General features: G+C 35.0%; 3 protein-coding genes across 6 annotated transcripts in view; 2 read left to right on the top strand and 1 right to left on the bottom strand.

Annotated features, from left to right (window-relative positions):
• Nucleotides 1-388: 388 nt before the first annotated feature.
• On the top strand, nt 389-829 carry Nop10 (Nop10 ribonucleoprotein). Its single transcript, XM_067777943.1, has 2 exons — nt 389-532; nt 599-829. The coding sequence occupies exons 1-2, from the start codon at nt 479-481 to the stop codon at nt 737-739; spliced, it is 195 nt and encodes a 64-aa protein (XP_067634044.1). The 5' UTR covers nt 389-478; the 3' UTR covers nt 740-829.
• Nucleotides 813-1,760, bottom strand: LOC137246917 (transmembrane protein 223). Its single transcript, XM_067777942.1, has 2 exons — nt 1,235-1,760; nt 813-1,179 (listed from the first exon to the last, which is right to left on the bottom strand). The coding sequence occupies exons 1-2, from the start codon at nt 1,683-1,685 to the stop codon at nt 881-883; spliced, it is 750 nt and encodes a 249-aa protein (XP_067634043.1). The 5' UTR covers nt 1,686-1,760; the 3' UTR covers nt 813-880.
• A 3,067-nt stretch (nt 1,761-4,827) lies between these two features.
• wde (windei) overlaps nt 4,828-25,537 on the top strand; it is a 56,382-nt gene continuing 35,672 nt past the window's right edge. For 3 of the 4 annotated variants that reach the window (XM_067774770.1, XM_067774771.1, XM_067774773.1), the window contains exon 1: nt 4,828-5,078. The gene's annotated coding sequence lies outside the window, so the exon portion shown is untranslated. Of the gene's footprint in view, nt 5,079-17,509; nt 17,788-25,537 lie in introns of those variants that run through there. The other variant, XM_067774772.1, reaches the window with a different exon arrangement.

Genomic DNA, 25,537 nt, shown 5'->3' with positions numbered 1-25,537 from the left:
CTGTTTTATCTGGTTATGGCTTTATGGTCATAAGTCACCATTAATTGACCCTTAAAAGAAATTTCCATCTCGAAAAACCACAATTTCGCCTTAAACAGTAACGGTATGGGAACGCTTTTGGCGAAACAACAAACATTATCAAACTTCAAAAATCCACAAATACGTCAAAAAATGTTGAGTGGTACCTTCTTTTTTGTATCATATATAAAAGTACCAATCAGCTGATTTCTGGCGGTCACCCATTTCTGGTGCCACTATGGGCCATTCGTAAATATACAAACTGCGAACACGCGAACACAGGAAGTTTCGATTGGTATGGCATCGCGTTTTGCCATTCACAATGAAACCAGCCTATCTTTTGAAGTTTTTTTCTAAGCTGACATTCGCAATCTTCGTATTTTTTCGTACAAAACACTGTTTTGCACGTGCGATCACCAGTTTTAACAAAAAAATAATAATAATAATAATTTTAGGCAATATGTATCTCATGTACACATTAAACGAAAAAGGGGAGCGAGTTTATACTTTGAAGGTATTTTATTTGTTATTAATATACGACCACAAGTTAATTGTTTTGCTATATTTTGCTTTTATATAGAAACGTACCGAAGATGGACAACCAACAATTTCTGCGCATCCAGCACGCTTTTCACCAGAGGATAAATATTCACGCCAACGTTTGACTATTAAGAAACGCTTTGGCCTATTAATCACTCAACAACCAGAGCCAGTTTACTAATTTTTTAACATAGATTCTTACTATTATGGCAGTGTATCAATAAGTTTGTCTTAAGTAAATAAAGCCAAAAAAATGTAATAACTAAATAAACGGCAGTTTTATTAAATAAACCCTACCTATATCAGTGTAACCCTTTGTTATTTATTCAACGATGCGTCGTTTCAAGCCCGCAGTGTAATCAAATAATTGTGTATTACGAAATTCTCCACGCATATCCAATACATAAAATAGAGAACGATTTTTAACTTTGATAGGTAGGAAAGTGCGTGCAGTATCGCGTGACTGTTGTGCTGAAATACATCTCAATGGTACTGTCATAATGCGATTTTTATTAAATGGGCCATATGTAACGAAGGTTATATCATTTCCACCTTTTCTCAAAATGAGATAGCGCACGGATCTTAATGTGAAAAGCCAAGCGCCACACAATATTCCATAGCCTAAAAAATTAATAAGCTTAAAAGGTGAAAATGAAACAATTAGCTTTATACAAACCGATAAGAAAGCAAAGCGTGGTTATGCCATTCCTATATTTATTTTCACCTAAATTTATTCGGTCATACCATGCCAACTCTTCACCTGGTATTTGCTGCACTGGCGCATCCTTAAGTGATGTGAAAGCGTAATGCGACAGATAAGTCCAAAATACAAATTGGCTCAAAGCAAAGATGTTGAGTACATTAAAGTATTTAGGATTCTCGTATTTAAAAAGTATTACATCCTTTGCAACATTAGTATTGACTTCATGAGTTGGATAAGACTGATTTCGCACCGGCACCGGTATTCTCAATATTCCTCGCGGCTTATTGAAGTATGATATGCCCTTTGGTATGACTGCTTTTTTGAGTGCTTGTGTGAGAATTGGTGTACGTTGTAGCAAATGGTATGTGCTTTTTCTAACCATATTTGTGGCAGCGCTTATGGAGATATTTAATATATTACTCATTATTATCAGTTTAATTAAACAAAATACTATGGAACAACGATAAACTTAACATTACTTCTTAAATAATTTAATAAAAAAAAAACACTAATCAGCTGTTATTGTTTTCATGCATTACAGCGCTTCAGTGTGATTAAAAATTCTTTTTTATAGCCCGCTGCAGTAACAACATGTGCGACTTCAAAACACCATCGCCTAGATCCGTTAGAAATTAAACGATTCATGATCGAAACTAAGATCAAAGCTAAGTTTTAATTTCCACTGTAAATTTGCTCCAGTAACGAACATATTAATGGCCTGGCAAAGTTGATATATTCATAACCATATATTTACTTATCCATATCAATTGGCATCAGTTATTGGTGCCTTAACCTAAAAACCCTAAAATTTTTATAAAAATGAAGAAAACGCAAAGAACTACAAACATATTCCACAAACAAAAAGTCTCTTAGTTAAAACGTATCAAAAACAGTAAATAAAATATACAAAAATTTAATAGACTCAAGCATAAATGACACTACTTTATTTTTGCTTGTATTTTATCTTAATTTTTTTGTCGCACTCCCTCCTAATATGGATTCAGTACTGGTGTAAGTCCGTAAACTATATTTAAAAAAACTAACGAAATACAAGAAAAATACAAACAAGTTCTTTAAAAACAAACGAGCCAGTTTGTATTCGAGAGGTTTTTTTTAGACATTCGGCCGTTTTTTCTTTATTTTTTTCTGACAAATGAAAATTTTGTTTTAGTTTGTATAGCTGGTGCATAAAAACACAATTAAAATTAACTTTCTTATGAAAAAAGTGAACCATTAGAGACCGAAATAATTTTCGCGTGTTATTTGCATTGTTCTTATTGTTAAAAATGTTAATGTAAAAATAAATGTAAAACATAAACAAAAACATGTCAAACTCATTAATTTTGGGGGAATAGTTATCTCGCTTTTTCACGATAGAAATTGTTTTTGCGTTTTGAAGTTCCGATAAAGTTTCGTCAATTTTTTTTTGCTTGGAGTCCAAGCAAAAATAAAGTAGTTTCATATATGTTTACACGAAAATAAAGTAGTGTCATATAGGTATCACCAACTCAAATATTTTTTAAGGGCCATTTAATGATGACTTATAACCGTAAAACCATAACCAGATCGAACCTACCTTATGGAAATCAATCTAAGATTAATGGTACCCAGCGGGTAAGGGGGTAAGAATATACGCGCGGTAGGTATGCTTGTCGCAAGAGGCGACTAAAATACCAGATTCAAGGGGTGTGTAGCGCAACCCTTCAGGTTGCCAGCGAAATATATAGCTTCTCCAAACCCAATTGTCAACCTCACCTATCCGCGGCGAATCCTGTTTCACTAACAGACGAGGCTCTCATGGAACTTGGGGGTGGGAAGGGAGGGGATGGCCTGAAGATTTAATGTGGCCACATAAATCGTTCCCGAGATGGTCGGTCTAGCACCTTAATGGTGCTGTGGTACCGGAGCGTGCCGGATCTGTATCCGGCAAAGGACCATCACATCGATAACACTCCCCAAAACCTTCGGGGAGCAACCTTATCGCTACAACAACAACATTAATGGTGCCATACCATAACACTAACGCCATAACCATACCATAGCCAACAAATTGGTTTCTGGTGTATTTAAAAACTTTTTGTAGATTTTTTGTGGAATATGTTTGTAATTTTTTGCGTTTTGTTCATTTTTATGAAATTTTCACGATTTTTAGGTTAAGGCACCATTAATCGATCACATTGGAGATGGTTATGGTATGGTTACGACTATAGCGTTAGGGTTAAGGAAGTTTAATTGGCCCTTTAGGTTAGGGATATGGCGAAAAACCAATTTGTTGGCCATGGTATGGTTATGGCTAGGGCGGTTGATATGGATATGGATGCGTCAACTTTGCCAGGGCTTTTAGCTGCATTCCTTTAAGAATCCTGCAATAATAGCTGTGTTTTTTTACATCTATAGGTGTTTACGCTTAAACTTTATATGGACTGCTAAGCGTCAAACTGTGTCTATGTTTCACCCTCTACACTAATTCTATGTATTCTATGCGTGCCCACTATTCATCGCAACTGATTCAGCTATATGTTATACGTTATGGCCACCAGAGGTTTTTGTCTCCGGTTTTAGGTACATACTGTTCTGTAGTTAGTTATTTAACTACTGCCGATAGATGGGTCTCCTAAGCATTATGTAAGCGAAGATAGGCGTTTTTTTACCAGCAAATGTAAACGGATACGCCTGTAAAAAAAACACGGATAATATCCAGCAGCAAACTCCTGCAATTTTTATGTGTCTATTTCAATGAGAGATATTTCCAAACAATTTTTGTTGTTACATCGGCCTACTGATTTGTAAGATCGCGAGTTTGAATCGAGTTCAAGGCCGAACAATAATTATTTTATCATTATTATTGTTATTTTATCATTATTATTGTTATGATATATTTTTTTTAAATTGAACAATTTTTTTTCTTCTATTCTTATATTCTAATTTAAAATATTTTCAATTAAAAAAAAATATATCATAACAATAATAACGATAAAATAACAATAATAATGATAAAATATTTATTGTTAGGCCTTGAGCTCGATTCAAACTCGCGATATTTGCAAACTTTTACGCGACTGCAAAAACAGCAGTAACCTGCAAGTTTATTAAATTATGTATGAACGCACTTAATGTTTTATTAACCCATATAACTGATATATATACTTGTGAATAAAATATTTCTTGGGGCACATGTGTTTTGTTGATAACAAGTCCAAAAAGTCTGTTGCCAAAAATTCTCAAGCACTAACCTGCAACTCAAGGCGAATCTAAACCTATCTATTTTGTTGTACAAGGCTTTGTATGGAAAATTATTAAGAAGAAGCAATCAGCTAATGGGATAACAACACCTGGTACTAAATTCGCCTTGCCTGCAACTGCTCTCAAAATTCAGTGTGATTTTACTCATTCAATGTTCTCTTCTTTGCGAATTCTTCGACATCACGAACGCTTTTTGTGGTAGTTTGCAATAATTTGTACACATTTCCAGCATCGCGAACGTACCTATTATTTGACAAAATGATGCAACTCTGCTTTTGAACCCACTGTCAGTACTGTCATTAGTGGTAAGCTCATTAAACAAAGCTAAAGTTATTGTTGTCTGTGAAAGGTTGGAAAATTTGAGGCGGACGGTGAATTTTTCATAAGGAAATATTTAATTTGAAAAAAGTTGGTGAAGTTACTTTCAAACTTCTAAAACAAGTGAAAAAAACATCCCTTAGCATTATTTTGTGAGTTTGTTCCTAGTGTGTAATTAAGTTTGTGTTTTGAAATCCACGAAAAGCCAGATTGTAATGCATTTTTGAGCGACGCATACACAACTATATCTTGAAAAGTAAGTACAAGCTTATCTTAATGTCGTATTGCATTTTAGTTATAATAATTATAATAAATATAATAAATATAATAATTTTAATAATCTAAGATGTTCATTTCGCGAATTCCCGCGTTTAAGTTATCTCAGTTAATAATTGCGACATTTTACATATATGTACTTATATATAAAAGGGTTGCCAATGAATCAAGTTTTAATTGGTTTTTTCGGGTCGGTTATTTAATATCTGGCTCCTATGACGTAATAAAAGGGTCCAGACACCGTGGTGTTCGGGACAACAAAGTAGTGTGTAATTAAATTTGTTATTTACTTTTGCTGTCTTAACATTTCAAAAAATTGATTGAAGTAAGAAATATATACCTGAATATAGCGACAGTATGATATGATGTTGGAGTTATTAAAATCACTACAAGATTCGTAAATGAATTCGACTCGACATACTGGAGAAAATATAAGAAATGCGAAAAAACAAACATAAATTTTATACATAAACATGAAAACGAACTTGAAATCTTTTCAAAGTATTGAATATGGCTTTTCGAGGGGCAAGACACTAAGATAAAATTGAAACAAAAACATTCAGTCCCTGAATTCAGCCAGCTCGGAAAAAGATATATCAATAGAATATTAACGCAGTAAGACTTGATTTTCCCCGCAAAAAGCTTCTTCAATACACAGACCAGTGTTCAATGGTCCAACAAATCATCCCCTGTGGAATTGGCCATTTATCAGAAGGTACTAGTACCCAGTGTACCGAATTGATATTCGGCAAAGGACCGCAAAATCCATAAAGCTCCCTTAAATTATGATATATGTTTTTGTGTGTACAATAACAAAAAAAAAAACAAGAACATGTGCAGTGTGGAGTACAATTATACAAGTAAAAAGAGAGCCTCCAAATTATTGAGGCCGAGAAGGCTCCGAAATTTAGCGGAGAATTAATTAATCTTGCCAATAAATGATGATTTAGGCTGTGTAGCCAGCTCCACAAGTGACTGCCCTGCTATAAGTTGTAGAAGCCTGCACATTGACAGCATCAGATAAGACGCTCTGAGAGACTTCGAAAGAAATGATTACTTATGCATGTATTTATATACGAAATATTTAATTATGAGCTGTATAAACTTTATGCAGACAATCTAGCGAATTAGAACAAATCCGCTTCGCTTGGTAGACCATTTTTTTCGAATGAAGAAGAAAGAGAGCCTCCCACTCCACTGGAAGGACCAATGAAAACTGTATGATCTAAAGTTGTACACTGTACCCAAAAGCTGTTACTTAAAAAAGTCAGGATTGTTCGTAAGAACAACTCGACGAAACTTCTTATCGTTTTTTCGGCCAAAATCATGCGAAGCTTTGTAGGCCAAGTCGAAGAATGCACCGAAGTTAGCTAGAACTCAATCAACATTACAACATTTCACATTGCGTTTCGAAATTTCCTTCACCTACCGCAAATCCCATATGTGCACAAATTTACAAAAACATGGCAACCCTACCGGTGATGATGTAGATTACTAAATGGTATTTGTGTGTGCCCGATAGAGTATTATATATTTTACAACCGATTTAAGCCGGAATATGTTAACTATAGCACGAGTGACTTTCGAAGGTGCCAGATTCATCTGTGGTGCCAGAAAAAAAAAATGCTCTTGTCGAAATAAAAAACGTGCCAAGACGAATTTGGGATTATGTGATCGACAACTAGATCCGTTGTAAGAATCTAACTATATCAGTAATATATATGTATATATGTATGTAGGTATGATAACATGCCCCTTTGCAAAAATTTATTACCAAATGCGTAATAACCTATGACTACGAAAAACATAACCTCAAAATAAAAATTTTGCAATCGATAATATTATACAGAGCAAAAAGTCACAGTCATGAAAAAAAAGAAACGGAGAAAAATGTGAACAAGCTCTTCTAAAACACCAAAGCACACGCTTAAACAATGTCGTCGAGGGAAAATAATTTATACACACACGCACACACATACATATGAAGAAGCGGATGTGTTTGTTTTTGAAGAGCGCAAACAAGAGAAACTTTAAATACGATGACAAATGGATATAGACATTTTTCTGGAAATATCGAAAATATTAACGATTTTCGATAATATGGAACGGTAAAAATGCCGTTGTAATAAGCTTTCACGTAAATAAAGCGAGGTACAGTTTCAACGAAAAGGATTGGAGGGGTAAGGGAATGCGTTTTTTAACGATCATTTTGGAATTTAAAAATATAAATTAAGAATATTGAATTTATTTATATTTCAATTATACACACTTATTATAATAACATAAATATACAAATTATTAAAATTTCTTAATATTTCGACCTAAACCAATATGGCTGTCAAAATGCTATGCATCGTCTTTTATAATATACACTTCGCATGCATATACGTTCGTCGTACTTTTGTATGATATCGCCACGTTAAAGACGACCAGTCGGGCGGTGCAACGTGCATACATATCTATATTTTGTTTGCTGTAAATTTTATTTCGTGTATGTATACCTAATGTTCGACAAAAGAAGAATACGGGCTTGGTCTTAACCGTTATAGGTTTATGGGTATTACTCCTAAACTTTTGGAGACTAGTAACCAGGAGTAAAGACCTACTTTGAAGATATTTACAAATTCTAAAAACTTTGGCTGAAGACGGAGTGAAAGCGAGAAACTTTGAACTGCTACAAGAAGAAGAAGAAGAATGAAAGGTGTGAACAATATATGTATTATAAAAATTGTCATTCAGTTTACAGAGTGGCAGTAAAATTTCCAGCTTGTAAAACATGAAAACAAATATCACTTTACGCCTAGCATAGCTCATTGCAAGATATGCATATTTTGAAAGCAATGTGTTACTATAAATATATAGCAGGAAAGATAAAAAATTTTGGGTTTGTTATAAAGAGAGTGGAAGCCAGAGAGGAGATGTAACAAGGAAGAGAAAGATATGTACATACATATATATGTAAAGGGTGCTGGTCTTTTTTCAAGCAGTTAAGATAACTATGCAATTTAGTAGTGTTTACTAGATATGAAAACGCTTCTTAAAATTTTTTCGTTACTGTATTTGATATATCTACATATGTATATGGGCCTATTTTTGTATCTTTAAGATAAATTTCGTTACTAGTTTCTTTAGTTTTATTATAAAAATGTAGCTATGTATGTAATGTAAAGTTAATAGATATATGTATGTACATACATATGTAAATCTTTGTTGGTAGTCTCCTGCCCTATACCTACCCAGAAAGAAACATAGTATGGATCGGAAGTGTCTAAAATGGGATTCAATGACTTCCAACTTACTCCATAAGAAGTATGTAAACGATAATGAATAATTGGTTTCGATTTACCTACATGCATATATACATACATATGTACATGTCAAATGCCTGCGGTGTCATTGGTCAGTAATATGTACTGGGGTTTTATTCCGTAACTCGATTCGAAAGGAAATACAATTCGGAAGCTGCCAAATTACATATATTTTTTTTTTTTTTGAAATCTGAAAAAAATTTCTTTGGAATCGATGATAACGCCCCTGGGGACAGAGTTAATGATTTTCCTAAATGGTTACTACATTTTCTTAAACATGTTCTAGTCTAGTCCTTATATTTACATAGTTAACAAATAAATCTAACTTCTATTTTATCATCATAATTTATACTATTTACGTTTAGAAGTTATTCATGCATCTAATTTGCTTGCTTTGCTGGCGTTCGTTCATTTTACTTATTCAATTCCGTCGACAAGTTTTGCCGCCAATGCCAGTGTGACGCTGGCTCGTTCGTAGACTCTTACGTGTTATTTTTGCAGATTTTCGTAATTTTTTTCAAATACAAATTTGTTAGATTCGGAATTTTTTTTGAAATTTATAGTTATTTTTTACCCTAAATAACGCTATTTTTCCTCTGCAGTACATATAAATATGTACTATATTTTATAAATATCTTTCGGTAAAATCATGCTATTTCATTCATACATATCCGTTTTTTGTATTTATTCATGTTGACTTGCTTTTTGTTAAAACTGTTTGAAGCTAGTGCTGCGCTACTCTTACTATGCATTTACACGAGTGTAGTATCTATCACGGCCCAGCCCGCTTGCCGGATTCTACTACGTACACTGTGTGAGGTGCCTCTATCAACGTATGTGTGTATTTAACAATCAAGTTTTTTCTTCGTACTGTGTCGTTTGCGTTATTGTGGACTTTGAAGCTTTTGATTTTTGGTTGGACATGGTTTTACCTATTTGGTTGCAGGTATCTCTCGTTGACCATTTTAAGTTTTCCCCCTTCTTGCTTAATAAATTCATGACAGACTGCAGATTTTTCCTCCTTTCAATGACGAAAAATATTAGTAATTATTACCTTGAATTATGGTACCAAGTTATTTAAAATTTTGTTTATACGGCTATGCTCGAATGTCTTATTCTCATTTGCACTGCCTGCGACCCTAAAAAGTCATACACAGTTTGCATTCTAAATATCTCTTCGCGCTATGTCTTTGTTGCTTGATGATATTCCTTTTGAGTGCTGACTGTTTGATGAATGCCATAATTAAATTTTTGACGCTAACTTTAAGGAATACGGTATGTCTACTAATCCTTGTTGTGGTATGCAATGGATTAACTACATACACATATTCCCACGATTTGTAAGCCATTGATTGAACTGGCTCAAAATTTCTTGTCTACGCCGTTTAATCTTCCCACTTACCGATTTCATATCCACGCTTTAGGTAGTTACTTAGCTGTCTACACATCAATTGTGCGTTTTGTCTACCATAGGTTGCCTTAACATAACAATAATTACACAGAAAATCATTTTGTGCTAGACCCTTAAAAGTATTTTTCATCATATAATTTTTCGTTAAAAATTTTTTTTTTAATTTTATAAAAGAACTACGTCATCCGCACATACCCAATCATGTTTTCTCTCTATCTGGCGCTCTTTCTCTCTTTAGCTCTCTTATTTGGTTGGCTGCTAGTTTATTTGTACGTGCGTGCTTCAATTATAAAAGCTATGAATGTACATACATATATAGATACATATGTCTTATAAAAGATACAATCAGTGATATATGTGAAAATTGTACTTATACAATAAATCTTTATAGAATTATTAAAATAAAATATTTTCAGTTATAAAAAATATCCGACGAATCGTCACACTTTATTACCTATTTGTGTTGTATCTTTAGCATGCAGTTCATGCCGGTATACATACACATTTATGAAACTCCCTATCAACTAAAATAATAATGCGGGGTGGCAACATTATTTGTATAGTTTGGCTCATCTACAGTAGTGTTTAGAAAAATTGCAGGTTAGAAAATCTTATCTCCGAATATTATGCCAAAAATCTTTGAAAAAAAAAAAAAGAAAATTTGCATAAAAAAAAACAGAAAACAAAGGTATTCTATACGACAGCATGACACTGTTAATACACGCTCAAAAATATCAAGAGGGGTATCAAAAGACGCTTTTTGTGTCCAGGATCGCGAATCGACAAAAAATTTTCGTCTATCAAAAGATGTTCACGAAAAACCGAAAAATTACCCCAGAGTGCTCCAAAACTGCTGGTGGGATGGACAATGTTGTAAAAACATTGGCGTTAACAGTTTTTTGAAAAAATTTTTTTTTTTTGTGTTTAGGGGTGTTTTGGTCGAAAAAGTGACCCTTTCGCTATTTTTTTTGGGAATATTTTGAATAAGGTGCCACGATTTTCCAACTTTTCTTTTTTTCGAGGGGTGGCGGGGGTCCTAAAAATCACAAAATGATCATCCGCAACTCTAGGAAACTCTTAGTTTATGAAATATAAGCTTTTTAATTTCCAAATTTAGTAAAATTTCAACTTAAGTCCTGCACTTAAAATTCGGAGCACACATGTCGATAGCAGTATCAAAAGACGCGTATTTTCGTCAAGATTCAGAATCCGAAAGCAGAAATTATATTTTGTTTCTTTTTTGGTGCAAATGAAAGGTTTGGGGGTAATTCCATGTCAAAAGGCGAAATTAAGAATCTTTCAAATCAAAATATCTCCGAAACTAGTGGATGGATTTCAAAAATTAAAAAATCAAAAAATAATTTATAAAAATATCTTTCATCTGATGTATATACATATGTCTTTAACTTTTCTAGTCTTTATTTACCAAAAATTTGAAAAAGCTCTTTTTTGCATTCGTGAACGAGCTGATATTACCTTATAACTCTTATGTTTATTGTTATGTTAGCCGATCCAACACCGGCTGCGCCATGCACAGTAATTCTGCGTAGAACACCTATCTGCATAGGCGGCCTTCGGCCGCGCTTATAAAAAATAACCCTGGGCTACGCCATGCCAAGTCCGGGTGTGTGGTATAACCGTGGCTACCGCCACGGTGATGTCCTTCTGCGTAGTACACCCTTCTGCAGAAGAGAAGAGAAGATACGAGAAGAGAAAGGAAGAGAAGTTCATTTTTAGTGACATTTCATTGGTCAATACAGTGAGTGAATCAATTAATTGCAAGCAGTTTTACGCATACAACTGAATCTGATTATAAACCCGAGCAATGTCAAAACCCCAAATAATATTAGACTACAAATTATTCAAACAGTTTTACAAAAACTAAATACATTGATAGTGTATGTTTGCATTTATGTCGACGTGCCCTTACCTTATAATGTTCTACCAAGATAAAAAGACATTGTCGCGGAGCTGGCAACACTATTCACCACCTTCATATGTTTTCGTTTGTTTAATTGCAACAACGAAAAAAGCGACAATAGTACCGACGGGTTTTCCGCGAATAACTTTTAAACGAGTTAAAAAATAAAGTTTCTGCTTTCGGATTCTGAACCTTGACGCAAATACGCGTCTTTTAATACCGCTATCGACATGTGCGACCCGAATTTTAAGTGCAGGACTGAAGTTGAAATTTTACTAAATTTGGAAATTAAAAAGCTTATATTTCATAAACTAAGAGTTTCCTAGAGCTGCGGATTCCATTTTGGTGATTTTTAGGACCCATTTTTCTTTTCGCAGGCTCGAAAAGTATTTTTTTGGGTATGCATAGTGGAACTTTCTTTTCCTAGCCCAAATCCTATCGAAAAATCGATGGCGCGATATCGGTTAATAAATCGACCCAGTCTAATTTGTAACTTATTTTTTTTAAGAACAAAGTCATTTTCAGGGGTATAAAAAATATTTGGTGTGCGTATAAAAGTGGGCCTATACTTCCCATTGAGGTTTTAGGTAAAGGTAAAGCGGATCATCGGCCCTTGATACCTTATTTTGCTCACCTTTTTTGGTCACTGAATTAATTTAACGTGTCCGTTTTCGAATTCGGTGTATTTAATATACATTTCTTACAGACTGATGACAAATATAAAGAAGTACATACTATTTTAAAAGTTCATTGCGTAACAACGTAAAGCTTTAAGTAAAGGAGAAATCCAAACATAAAGAATTTGTGAGCGAGTTTAGTCTAATCGATCATTCAATCGGGTAATATCAATTCTGTGCTTCAAATCAGTGTAATCGCGAATAATGTTCTAAACACCAATACCCTGTTTTCTGCGGATTACCGTTAAAGACACCGCGATAAAGACACTCCTCGAAGTTTTTTATGGAATGATCTCGATGTTAATAGTCCTTTGTCGGATATAAACGTTATACCTTACGGTACCAGCTCGACCATCTCGAGAACGATTTAATGAGACCACTTGAGAAGCTTGGGGTCGCCAGAGCCTTGCCTGTTAAATATTTGTATGATGCATTCATATATTTAACACAATTCGCCTTGAGTAGGTGAGATTGAGAATTGGGTTGTGGAAGCTGTGAAATTTGCAAAAATTATGCGCTCCAAATCTACAAAAGTACCGTTGTAAATAAAAAGACGGCCGAAAAACGTTATAAGTGACATACGAATTGATATACACCGAAGTTATGAAAACGATTGATGCTAGAGTGGTCTAAAAACGAAGAAATTTAGAATTGTTCATAGAAAATAGAATGGAGTAAAAAGGATGAGACACGAAACGAATTTCTATGCCTATAGGTGTATAATAAGAAAATAAAACTTCTAAAGATTTGGCACAATATTTAAACCCTTTCTTTTCACGGAACTAACGTTAGTCAGCGGCTATGCTGTTAAATGGACAACAGTTGGCGCCAGCATAGTTCAGAGGAAACTCATTTAGTGATCTCTAAATGACGCGTTGTAAATTTGTAAGCGAGCCACTGTAAACTAAAGTGATGTTGTGAGCCCAGAGCTGTTGGAAAAGCTTTATTGGTTCGAACTTTGTTCTATGTTCTTACGATCTTTTCATACTCACCCGAGACAACCAGAAATGTAAGTCTTTGAAGATGAGCGCTATCGTTCACAATTATTTTGAATTCAGAACTTCTAAGAAAAATATTGTCTGCGATGTAAGAACGTTGGGTCAAATATCATGTGAATATCATCCGTATGGTAAACAATAAATTATCCACAACGGATATATCAACCCAACGCCAAAACAGTTTCGGTATTAATAAATCTCGCTAATGTAAGTATGTAGATTTAAACTGAACTCCATAAGAATCAGTCATTCTGAAATATGCGAAAATTTTATTTTTACGATAAGGAGTGTCACAAGCGGCCAAGGACTCATTTCGAAAAAACTAAAACTACAAAGGCTAAGACTGCTTTTACTAAAAAAAGATATACATAGTTCTTCAACTATTGACCAATATCAATAAAATTCCATGTAAACAAGACTGTATACCGGCCTTGCGGAACTTCATATAGAGAGACAAAATAAAGGAATTCGATAGCCGTAAGGAACATACAAAACGGAAAACATCTGTTCACAAACAGTTCACTGAATTTTAAGCTTATTTTTTTACATCTGCAAAGCTGTTGCTAAACTTTCCGAGAAAGCTCAAACCAGTAAAAAGTGGCGACAAAATGATACGCTAGGCAATTGGAAACCGAGATTTGATATCCAAATATGTAATCCATGAATACGATTCGATATCGTTTTTGTAATTACTTAGACCACAAGATTGAAACAATGTCTCGAGACTGCTGAAATAGCCAATTATGCAAATCTGGAACTCATCTCACTAAGCAAAGAATTTGGCTGCCCCAGCAAACAAATTTACGACGTGATTTGGTGCGCAATGTTGGCCGGAGAATTATCCATGTGGAAAACCCATTGCAAAGTCCAAATGCATACTTATCTTTGGAAACTTTCATTATTAAATCAACTGTTTTGTAGCTTAGGTAAAGCAAGATGGAAGAAATCGATTTGTTCACGTTCTAAAAGCCTCAAGAGTATCGATGGCTTTAAAATTTAAATTCAGTTTACCTCAAAATATTTACGATTTTACAACACCCGCTCAAAAAATTGGTCTTCCAAACTGGTAAAGAAACGTTAACTCTGGAAGCGGAACCACAAAATGCAGTTCATACAGAATGAGACCACGATAGTCAATTAAAAATCAGATGCTCGGCTCTATTTGTAATTTTGACGTCTATGCACAAATTATCACACATGTCTTATCCACAGTGCTGAATAGCAGTATCTTTCGTACTTCCCCGATTCAAAAACAAATTTTACAAGAAACGGTATTGGGAAAATTCAATAAAGATGATATATACGCCGTCTACAGGCTGTCTTGGGTACTTAAGTGTTAACAAATCCAAGGCGAGTACATACAAGGTGGTAGCAAGACAAACTCAACCATACCTGCACGAATCTCAAATGCAAACAAAATCAGAGCTGATTTCGTGTTACTAATATTATATATGCTGTACCACATTTTGTCGGAAATATCGCAATTACAAGCAATCAACTGAAGGCTTAACACCAGCCGGAAGTCGCTTTGAACAAATCAAAAATTTGCGGCAGCAAGTTTTTTGTCAAAGTTTGAACTCCAGGAAGCTAATCTTCTATATATATAAAAAGAAGTGTACATTTTGATTGTCACTCCATAACTCGAGAACGGATAGAAAGATTGCCATGAAATTTTTAGGAAAGATACAGGAAGGAGAGATGATGGTTAGTTGATTTTGAAATCCCAAATTGGTTTAGCCATTCTTGAGTTATAATTTTTTTTTAGAAAAAATTCAATCTAATATATAAAATTCTTCTGTCACGGTTTTAGAGGCTTAACTCCTCAGAAACGGCGAACCGATTCTCATGAAATTTTGTGAGCATATTGGGTAGGTCTGAGAATCGGCCAACGTCTACTTTTATCGCTACGTGCGTAGGGTCTTGAGATCAAAACGTGGACCCGGGTACCCTTAGAATGTGTTTATACAATATTGATATCAAATGAAAGCTGTTGATGAGTGCTATAGTACAGGATAATTTTCATACAACTGGGAGGCTAGGGTCCCGAGATATAGCCCAAAACGTGGACCCGGGTACCCCTAGAATGCGTTTATACAATATAGATATTAAATGAAAGCTGTTGATGAGTGCTATAGTTCAGGATAATTTTCATACAACTGGGAGGCTAGGGTCTCGAGATATAGCCCAAAACGTGGACCCGGATACACATAGAATGTGTTTTTACATTATGGGTATCAAATTGAAGCTGTTGATGTATGCTTTAGTACAGAGTAACTTTTACACCGCTGGGTGACTACGGTCTCGAGATATAGGCCAAAACATGGACCCGGATACACCTAGAATGTGTTTTTATATTATGGGTATCAAATTGAAGCTGTTGATGTGTGCTATAACAGAGTAAGTTTTACACCGCTGAGTGACTACGTTCTCGAGATATAGGCCAAAACATGGACCCGGATACCCATACAATGTGTGTGTATTATGGATATCAAATGAAAGCTGTTGCTGAGAGCTTTAAAGTAATTTTCATTGTGATATTCGATTTAATCGCATCAACCTGGCAAAACTGATAAATATGCATGCGAAGGCAAAATAAAGACATGAACTAATAATACCCACACATACCTATTTACACGTCCTATTCGATTTGACTGAAATTTGGTATATAAATTTGCCTATATTGGTATTTACGATGCTTTTTTCCGGGAAGTATACCAGAGACGGACAGGGACTGGGATTAGGACTAGGACTGGGACTGAGACTGAGACTCGGAATGGGAATGGAACAAAATACATACCACCCTCTGGGACTGGCAATAAGAGATGAAGAAGAAGGAGAAAAACTTGAGAGAAAAGAAAAGAGAGATGGAGGCTGATAAAGAGATAGAATGAGACGAAGATGGAGATGAAGCGAAAAAGACGGAGGGAGGAGTGAATAAAAAGATTAGGAAAATGTATAGAGGGGTAGGGCAGAGTTAGACGGAAAAAGCTTATTAAAGAGTATCCAGATAGGCCAAATTTAGGGCAGAACAACGTCTGCCGGGTCTGCTAGTTTATTATACAATTAGCTAGCTATAACTGTACTTTATCTAAGGACCGTTTTCTCATGTAAGCTTTAAGATTTATCCGTCCGATACATATACATATTTTTTTTGTGAACAAAAGTTGTGTTAATAGGGAAGATAAATATATGCCGCTATTACTACTTAGTAGTAGCGTATAATTACGTAACTGGGCAAGGTGTCACATAACCGTTAATATTTTTTCAGCGGCACTGTACTTTTAGGGTGGCTTCGAAATGTTCATACATACATACAAATGTACATACATGCATACATATGTACATATTTGTGTAAAATATTAACGAAATTTTGTATTTGTGTAATATCTTTGGCATTTATATTTTAACGTAACTCAAAATTATTTTTAATCTAATATTTTTTGCATAATTTCAATTTTTAAGCCAAACAAAATAAAAACTCCCTTGGTATACTCTTTAATACAAAGGTTTTTCAGTGAAAAAAATCGCCTTATTTACCCTACATAAATGATAATTTAAATAAAATTTTTATATATGTATGTGGATACCTACCTATTTTCTTAAATTAAAAAATTGTGTTTTTAACTTACCATAATCGGTTTACCTGAATTAAACCAGTAGTTCGTTCTTTTTTCATGCATGAGCGCACAACTGTCTGTGTTACGCTCTTGTACACTCTTGGGAGCGCTCAAAAGTATACATACACAACTGGCACACATTGTATGTGCCTATTGGCCAATTTTGCTAGCTATCGGTCGATTGAGTGGAATGATCCAATATACAAAATATCAATTTATTAACTAAAATAATTTTAAGGTATTTTAAAGATTATTTCATCAAAAATTTAAATGTAAAATAAGCACCACAAACATACAGTCAGTGTACCTAAATTATTCCTTAAATTTTTGTAATATTTGTTCGTGTGGGTTTGTTCGTTTTTTCTTTGCCCGATTCTCCCATAGTTTGTTCGCATTTATTAGCTTGCTTCGACTGCTTCATACAACAGGTTTTTCAGTATACATTGCGATTTTGAAAAGTTTTGTTCAGTAGTTCTTTATCGCATAGTAAAAAATCTGAACTTTCCCTATTGATTTGTGTACTTTTCAAGTTTGATTGGGCTGTTTTAAGTATAGCTGCCATGTAATGAAACCCAGTATAACCTACAAAAACGTCAAATTATAACCGGGGTGCTCTGCAAACTTACATCGGTACATATATATGTATATGCGCATATACTAAGCATCGGCACAACAAAAGTTGGCTTTCGTTTCATATTGAATGAATGAAAAAAAGGAAATGAAAACTTGTTTGGAAGAAGTATATACATATGTATAGGTAAATTAATACGTAATATATATTTATGTAGCTGTAACTATGTTTTTAAATCAGTAAATTACTTTCTAGATTCCTTATTTTACGTTTATTCTAGATTATTCTATTTCTTATTTGGTTCCGTTCCGTTTCATTTCATTTTGTTCCGGTTCATTTCGTTCCATTACGTTTCATTTCATTCAATTTTATGTCGTATAACTCCAATTTTTTCATTCCACTATGGTTAATCTTATATTTAATTTTCTTTTATTTTATATTACTTTTTCATTATTTTTGTTCTACATATTTTGTTGGTTTGTGTTGTTAAATTTTATTAAATTATTTATTTCATTTCTTATTTTCGTTTAATCAATTTCTAGGCGAAAACTATGCAAAATATTTTCAAAAACCTCGAAAAAAGTTAAAAAATCGAGGTGTTTTAAAATTTTCCAAAAAATTTCAAACGTTTTCTAAAATTTACAAAAAAAGAAAATAATAAAAGAATGACCAATAAAATGTGTTAATAATTTTTGCTGGCTGCTATATAATCGTGTTCACAGCTATACATGAGCTGCGTACAGTAAAGGTGAAAAAATTACATACACCTCTGCATTCAATTGCTTATCGAGTGTAAACTCCACCTGAGAAATACTAGAAAAATACACTAGGAATCGAGTAGATAACCATTAGGAACTATAGAGGAATTCATTGGAGCTCGATAGGTGAAATGAAAATTTCTCTATTTGAGAATTATATACTATTTTATTTGAGAACACTATGGGTCTACAGTCGTCTTTCAACATTGAAGGCAAGCACTGCTTATAAAAGCAATGTTAAAAAAACAATGTTACTAAGCTCTTGAAACGCGCCTATAATTATTCCACACAATTAGGATTAAAAAGGATATAGAATTAGTATGTACCTAAATAGTGAATAAAGGAATAGCAACAAAAAATAACACTTGAGACACTAATTGCAAAGCGAGCAGCGGGGCATTTGGCTGAGTGGATAAAGGCATCTGCCTTTGCACTAGTATAAAGTATGAATGTTGGAGATTTCGAGTTCAGTACTCAGCTCCCGAGAAGCTAGTTGATGAAGAAGTGAAATTCAGAAACATGCCATCTAACCATTGCCGTTTGTAAACTTAATCCTTGTTTAATCTATATCTGTCTTTATTCACTGTTCGAATATTCGAGTCTTCTGAGCGACTAAAAATGATCATAAATATGCTGTTTTTCTGATCATAAAAGATTTTATCGGAAGAAAAAAGGTATCCTGCACTCGACTTGTCTTGACGAGCATTTTATAACTAGTGTTACTGATCAGTTTTTAGTCTTCTTCAAGTCGTATTTATTTATTATTTGTGCTTACTGTGCTGTTTCTTATTGTATTTTTGACAAATGGTTTTGCGTGCGAAGGAACAATTTTCGAGTCCTAATTTTATGGAGGTGAAGAACCTGTGTAATGCAGAAGAAGAAGTATTGCTGATCTAAAGAAAACGTATCTAAGAAGACAATTCAAGAATCAACGGCTACTATGCGACGCAGAAGTATGAATAAAAAAACACTGACCATCCTGAAGTCGTAATTTGCTAAAAGCACGCCAAAATTCGTGTAAAATGTTCTAAGTATTTGAATCAATTTTGAATACTAAAAAAGATAATCTCCGCCGATAAATCACATCTGTAGCTTTCATTTTTTGCAAGAAATCTCCGTCAAAACTAATGTAAAGGTTGCGGCAACCTGCTGTCAAAATACCGAAAAGTTAGATGTAACATTATGTATACCAAAACCACATCCCAAAAAATTAAAGAAAAGATTGTGAAGAATATTTTCAATCAGATATCGATAAATTCTGGAGACAATTTAACCATAATAAAATAACAATATTAATAAAAACAAGCAACTAAATCTCAAAACAAAATGTGAACCCACAGGCAGGAGCAACTAAAGAAAAGAAAACAAGAGAACTTGAAACGCCAAGGATACCAGAAAAAATGTAAAACATAAGAAAAGCAAAAACTATTACTATTACTAGGTATTAGAAAACCAAAAAGAACAACCTATACAGAAGAATATTTACCCTATTTGAAATCAAAACTTCAATAATGACCAACAAATATTTATTGATGTCTGCATAAAGCTCATACAGCTTATAATTGTAGATATACACCACCGCGAACGCGTAGAAATCCCTTAAATCTTTCGCAGAACTTTTCTTTCAAACGCTCCCATCTCACGCGACATACTCCTGAGGATATATGGACCGATAGTTTTCTTCAACTTGCGATCTGCTACTTAAACGTTTTATACTCATCGTGCTTTGCACACAGAGTATATTAACTTTGATTGGATAACGGTTGTTTGTACAGGTATAAAGAAATCGAGATAGATATAGACTTCCATATATCAAAATCATCAGTATCGAAAAAAAATTTTATTCAGCCATGTCCGTCCGTCCGTCCGTCCGCCCGTTAACACGATATCTTGAGTAAATATTGAGATATCTTCATCAAATTGGTACACTAGCTTATCTGGACCCAGAATAGATTGGTATTGAAAATGAGCGAAATCGGATGATAACCACGCCCACTTTTTATATACATATCTATATAAAATTTTGGAAAACACAAAAAACGTGATAATTTAGTAAATATGTAATACACCTTGAACGTTGAAATTTTATATGTGGACTGATATTGAGACTCTTGATAAAAATTTGGAAAAATTTATTAAAATGGGCGTGGCGCCGTCCACTTGTGATAAAATCAATATTATTAATCATGAATCAAACTTCGTTAAACCCATATATGTAATACTCCTATATTGCTAATAGAAAATGCTCGCAATGTGTTTTTGATGCGAAATCAAAGCAAGACAGCCTATAAAATTTTTGCGATTGCAGCAGCATAAGTGTGACAAGGAAAAACTTAAATTTTGGTACATTCGATTATTGAATACAAAAACAAAAACATATAAAGAGCAATATATCGGCACTCTGATGTTGGGGAATGTACTTAGCTTTTTGTAGCAATATAGAAGTATTACATATATGGTTAAACCTATCGTAACAAAATTCGGCAGAGAGGTTGCCTTTACTATAAGGAATGCTTTGTAGAAAGCTTACCGAAATTGGTTAAGGACCACACCCACTTTTATATAAAAGATTTTTAAAAGGGTCGTGGACGAATAAAATAATCTATATCTTTGCAAAAAAGAGCTGTATATCAATGGTATTTCATTTCCCAAGTGGATTTATAACAATAAATAGGAAAAACTTCAAATTAAAAAAATGGGCGTGGCACCGCCCCTTTTATGACTAAGCAATTTTCTGTTTCGGGAGCCATAACTCGAAGAAAAATTAACGGATCGTAATGAAATTGTGTAGACATATTTTCCTTATAGCCGAAAATATTTCTAGTAAAAATGGACGGGATCGGTTAAAGACCACGGCAACTTAGATATAAAACAAGTTTAAAAGGGTCATAGACTAGAATAATAAGCTATAACTTAGCAAAAAATAGTTTTGAATCAATGATATTTCACTTATCAAGTTTTATTGTAAGAGGAAATGGGGAGAACTTTTTTTAAAGGGGCGGTGCCACGGGTTATGTAGAAAAGTAATTTATCAGAAATGAAATGTACAATTGAAGCTCACGCTGAGTATATAATGTTCGGTTACACCCGAACTTAGACACCTTTACTTGTGGTAAGCTCCTTTTGTAAAGTGTTTTTCGTGTTACCCAGTATTCGATCCTATGACACTTCTCAGTTGCAAAAGTAAGCGAAGTGCAGAAAATTGAAGACCAAACGCCTTAAGGGCTAAGTTATCCAACTTTAGCTGCGGCTGCCGTGGTGTGAGGGTAGCGTGCTCCGCCTACCACACCGAAGATCCCGTGTTCACGCCCCGGCCAAAGCAACATCAAACTTTTAGAAACAAGTTTTTATACTCAGTTCAGCAGAGCTCACAGAGTATATTAACTTTGATTGGATAACGGTTGGTTGTACAGGTATAAAGGAATCGAGATAGATATAGACTTCCATATATCAAAATTTTGGTAGGTGAGTTGAACTTATGACGCAGAATAGAAAATTAGTAAAATTTTGGACAATGGGTGTGGCACCGCCCACTTTTAAAAGAAGGTAATTTAAAACTTTTACAAGCTGTAATATGGCAGTCGTTGAAGATATCATGATGAAATTTTGCAGGAACGTTACTCCTATTTTTATTACTATATTTATGCTTAATAAAAATTAGCAATATCGGAGAACGGCCACGCCCACTTTAAAAAAATTTTTTTTTTAAGTCAAATTTTAACAAAAATTTTAATATCTTCACAGTATATAAGTAAATTATGTCAACATTCAACTCCACTAATGATATGGTGCAACAAAATGCAAAAATATAAGAAAATTTCAAAATGGGCGTGGCTCCGCCCTGTTTCATTTAATTTGTCTAGGATACTTTTAATGCCATAAGTCGAACAAACATTTACCAATCCTTGTGAAATTTGGTAGGGGCTTAGATTCTGGCTTGGTCAGTGATAGCAGGTGTAGGAAGTGCGGGTTGGAGGAGGAAACGATCGAGCACGTTCTGTGCTCGTGCCCTGCACTTGCCAGGCTAAGACTCCAGCTATTAGGAGTGATACAGCTGTCAGATCTAGAAGCAGCAAGTGGCTTAAGTCCTAGGAAGCTTCTAGTATTTGCCAAGAGGACGGAGTTATTTTATAACATAGGTCCTGGTTTTTGATAGGGTTTTTCAGTTTGGTCGTTAAAACAAACTTCTGGTAACACTACGGACTCAATCAGTCTATGTGAGGTCCTCATGGACCGGCCAGTTCAACCCACCTAGATTCTGGGACGATAACTTATTTCTGTGAAAAAGGGCGAAATCGGTTGAAGCCACGCCCAGTTTTTATACACAGTCGACCGTCTGTCCTTCCGCTCGGCCGTTAACAGGATAACTTGAGCAAAAATCGATATATCTTTACTAAACTCAATTCACGTACTTATCTGAACTCACGTTGTATTGGTATACAAAATGGCTAAAATCCGACTATGACCACGCCCACTTTTTCGATATCGAAAATTACGAAAAATGAAAAAAATGCCATAATTCTATACCAAATACGAAAAAGGGATTAAACATGGTAATTGGATTGGTTTATTGACGCAAAATACACCTTTAGAAAAAAACTTTGTAAAATGGGTGTGACACCTACCATATTAAGTAGAATAAAATGAAAAAGTTCTGCAGGGCGAAATAAAAAACCCTTGAAATCTTGGCAGAAATGCTGTTCGTGGTATTATACATATATATAAATAAATTAGCGGTATCCAACAGATGATGTTCTGGGTCACCCTGGTCCACATTTTGGCCGATATGTGGAAAACGCCTTCACATATACAACTACCACCACTCCCTTTTAAAAGCCTCATTAATACCTTTAATTTGATACCCACATCGTACAAACACATTCTAGAGTCGCCCCTGGTCCACCTTTATGGCGATATCTCGAAAAGACGTCCACCTATAGAACTAAGCCCCATGCCCTTTTAAAATACTCATTAACACCTTTCATTTGATACCCATTTCGTACAAACAAAGTCTAGAGTCACCCCTGGTCCACCTTTATGGCGATATCTCGAAAAGGCGTCCACCTATAGAACCAAGGCCCACTCCCTTTTAAAATGCTCATTAACCCCTCTCATTTGATACCCATATCGTACCACCTTTGGTTTGATACCCATATTGTACAAACGCATTCTAGAGTCACACCTTGTCCACCTTTATGCCGATATCTCGAAAAGGCGACCGCCTATACAACTATCACCACTCCCTTTTAAAACCCTCATTAATACCTTTAATGTGATACCCATATCGTACAAACACATTCTAGAGTCACCTCTGGTCCACCCTTATGGCGATATCTCGAAAAGGCGTCCACATATAGAACTAAGGCCCACTCTCTTTTAAAATATTCATTAACGCCTTTGGTTTGATACCCATATTGTACAAACGCATTCTAGAGTCACACCTGGTCCACCTTTATGGCGATATCTTGAAAAGGCGTCCACCTATAGAACTAAGGCCCACTCTCTTTTAAAATATTCATTAACGCCTTTGGTTTGATACCCATATTGTACAAACGCATTCTAGAGTCACACCTTGTCCACCTTTATGCCGATATCTCGAAAAGGCGACCGCCTATACAACTATCACCACTCCCTTTTAAAACCCTCATTAATACCTTTAATGTGATACCCATATCGTACAAACACATTCTAGAGTCACCTCTGGTCCACCCTTATGGCGATATCTCGAAAAGGCGTCCACCTATAGAACTAAGCCCCACGCCCTTTTAAAATACTCATTAACACCTTTGGTTTGATACCCATATTGTACAAACGCATTCTAGAGTCACACCTGGTCCACCTTTATGCCAATATCTCGAAAAGGCGACCGCCTATACAACTACAACCACTCCCTTTTAAAACCCTCATTAATACCTTTAATGTGATACCCATATCGTACAAACACATTCTAGAGTCACCCCTGGTCCATTTTTATGGCAATATCTCGAAAAGGCGTCCACATATAGAACTAAGCCCCACGCCCTTTTGAAATACTCATTAACACCTTTCGTTTGATACCCATATTGTACAAACGCATTCTAGAGTCACCCCTGGTCCACCTTGACGGCGATATCTCGAAAAGGCGTCCACCTATAGAACTAAGGCCCACTCCCTTTTAAAATGCTCATTAACCCCTTTCATTTGATACACATATCGTACAAACAAATTCTAGGGTCACCCCTGGTCCACCTTTATCGCGATATCCCTAAATGGCGTCCACCTATAGAACTGTGGCCCACTCCCTCATAAAATACTCTTTAATACTTTTCATTTGATACACATGTCATACAAACACATTCCAGGGTTACCCTCGGTTCATTTTCCTACCTGGTTATTTTCCCTTATGTTGTCACCATAGCTCTCAACTGAGTATGTAATGTTCGGTTACACCCGAACTTAACCTTCATTACTTGTTTTAATTAGAAGAAAATTTTTCTAAACGGGGCCGCCCCTATGCAGTGTTTGGCAAGCACTTCAAGTGTATTTATGCCATCAAAAGCTCTCAGTGAAAACTCATCTGCAAGTCCCTGTTTGGAGTTGGCACAAAACAAGTAGCTCCCGCCCAAATTTTAGGCAAAGTTAAAAGGAGCACGATGCAATTTGGAAGAGAAGTTCGGCCTAATATATCTTCGGAAGTTATCGCATTTCACATTTTTTTATCTATCCAATTTGAGGTGCAGAGTGAATTGCCTTCCCTTGGGTGGTTTTAATTGTCATTGAAGAAGAGTAGACACTAGACAGCTCAAATCTCTCTCATTGCTCCCCCTTTCTCCTTATCTTTCTTTGCTTGCTCCTCTCTGCATCTCCTTGCCCCTCTCGCACTTGTTTCCCTTCTCAATCTCCTTGCCTCTCACTCTCTTCTTTTCCCTATCTCTGTATCCTTGTCTCGTATCTTACTTTCTTTGCCCCTTTTTCCTTTTATTTTTTCTCTCAATCTCCTTTTCTCTCTTGTATCTTTCCTTACTCTTCTTTGGCCCCTCTCTTTGTCCCTCCATTCATGTTCTTTTATCTACCTATATTTCTTGCTTTTTCTCTCTCGCCCTCTTACTCTCCCGTTCTTTTGTTTTCTCGCTCTCGCTGTCATTATCAATCTCACTCCTAATCTTAATCTTATTCATACTCACTCTTACTCTAATTTT

Source organism: Eurosta solidaginis, chromosome 3, assembly GCF_040869045.1.
Source record: "Eurosta solidaginis isolate ZX-2024a chromosome 3, ASM4086904v1, whole genome shotgun sequence".
Taxonomy (NCBI): domain Eukaryota; kingdom Metazoa; phylum Arthropoda; class Insecta; order Diptera; family Tephritidae; genus Eurosta; species Eurosta solidaginis.
This window is presented reverse-complemented; position numbering and strand designations above follow the sequence as displayed.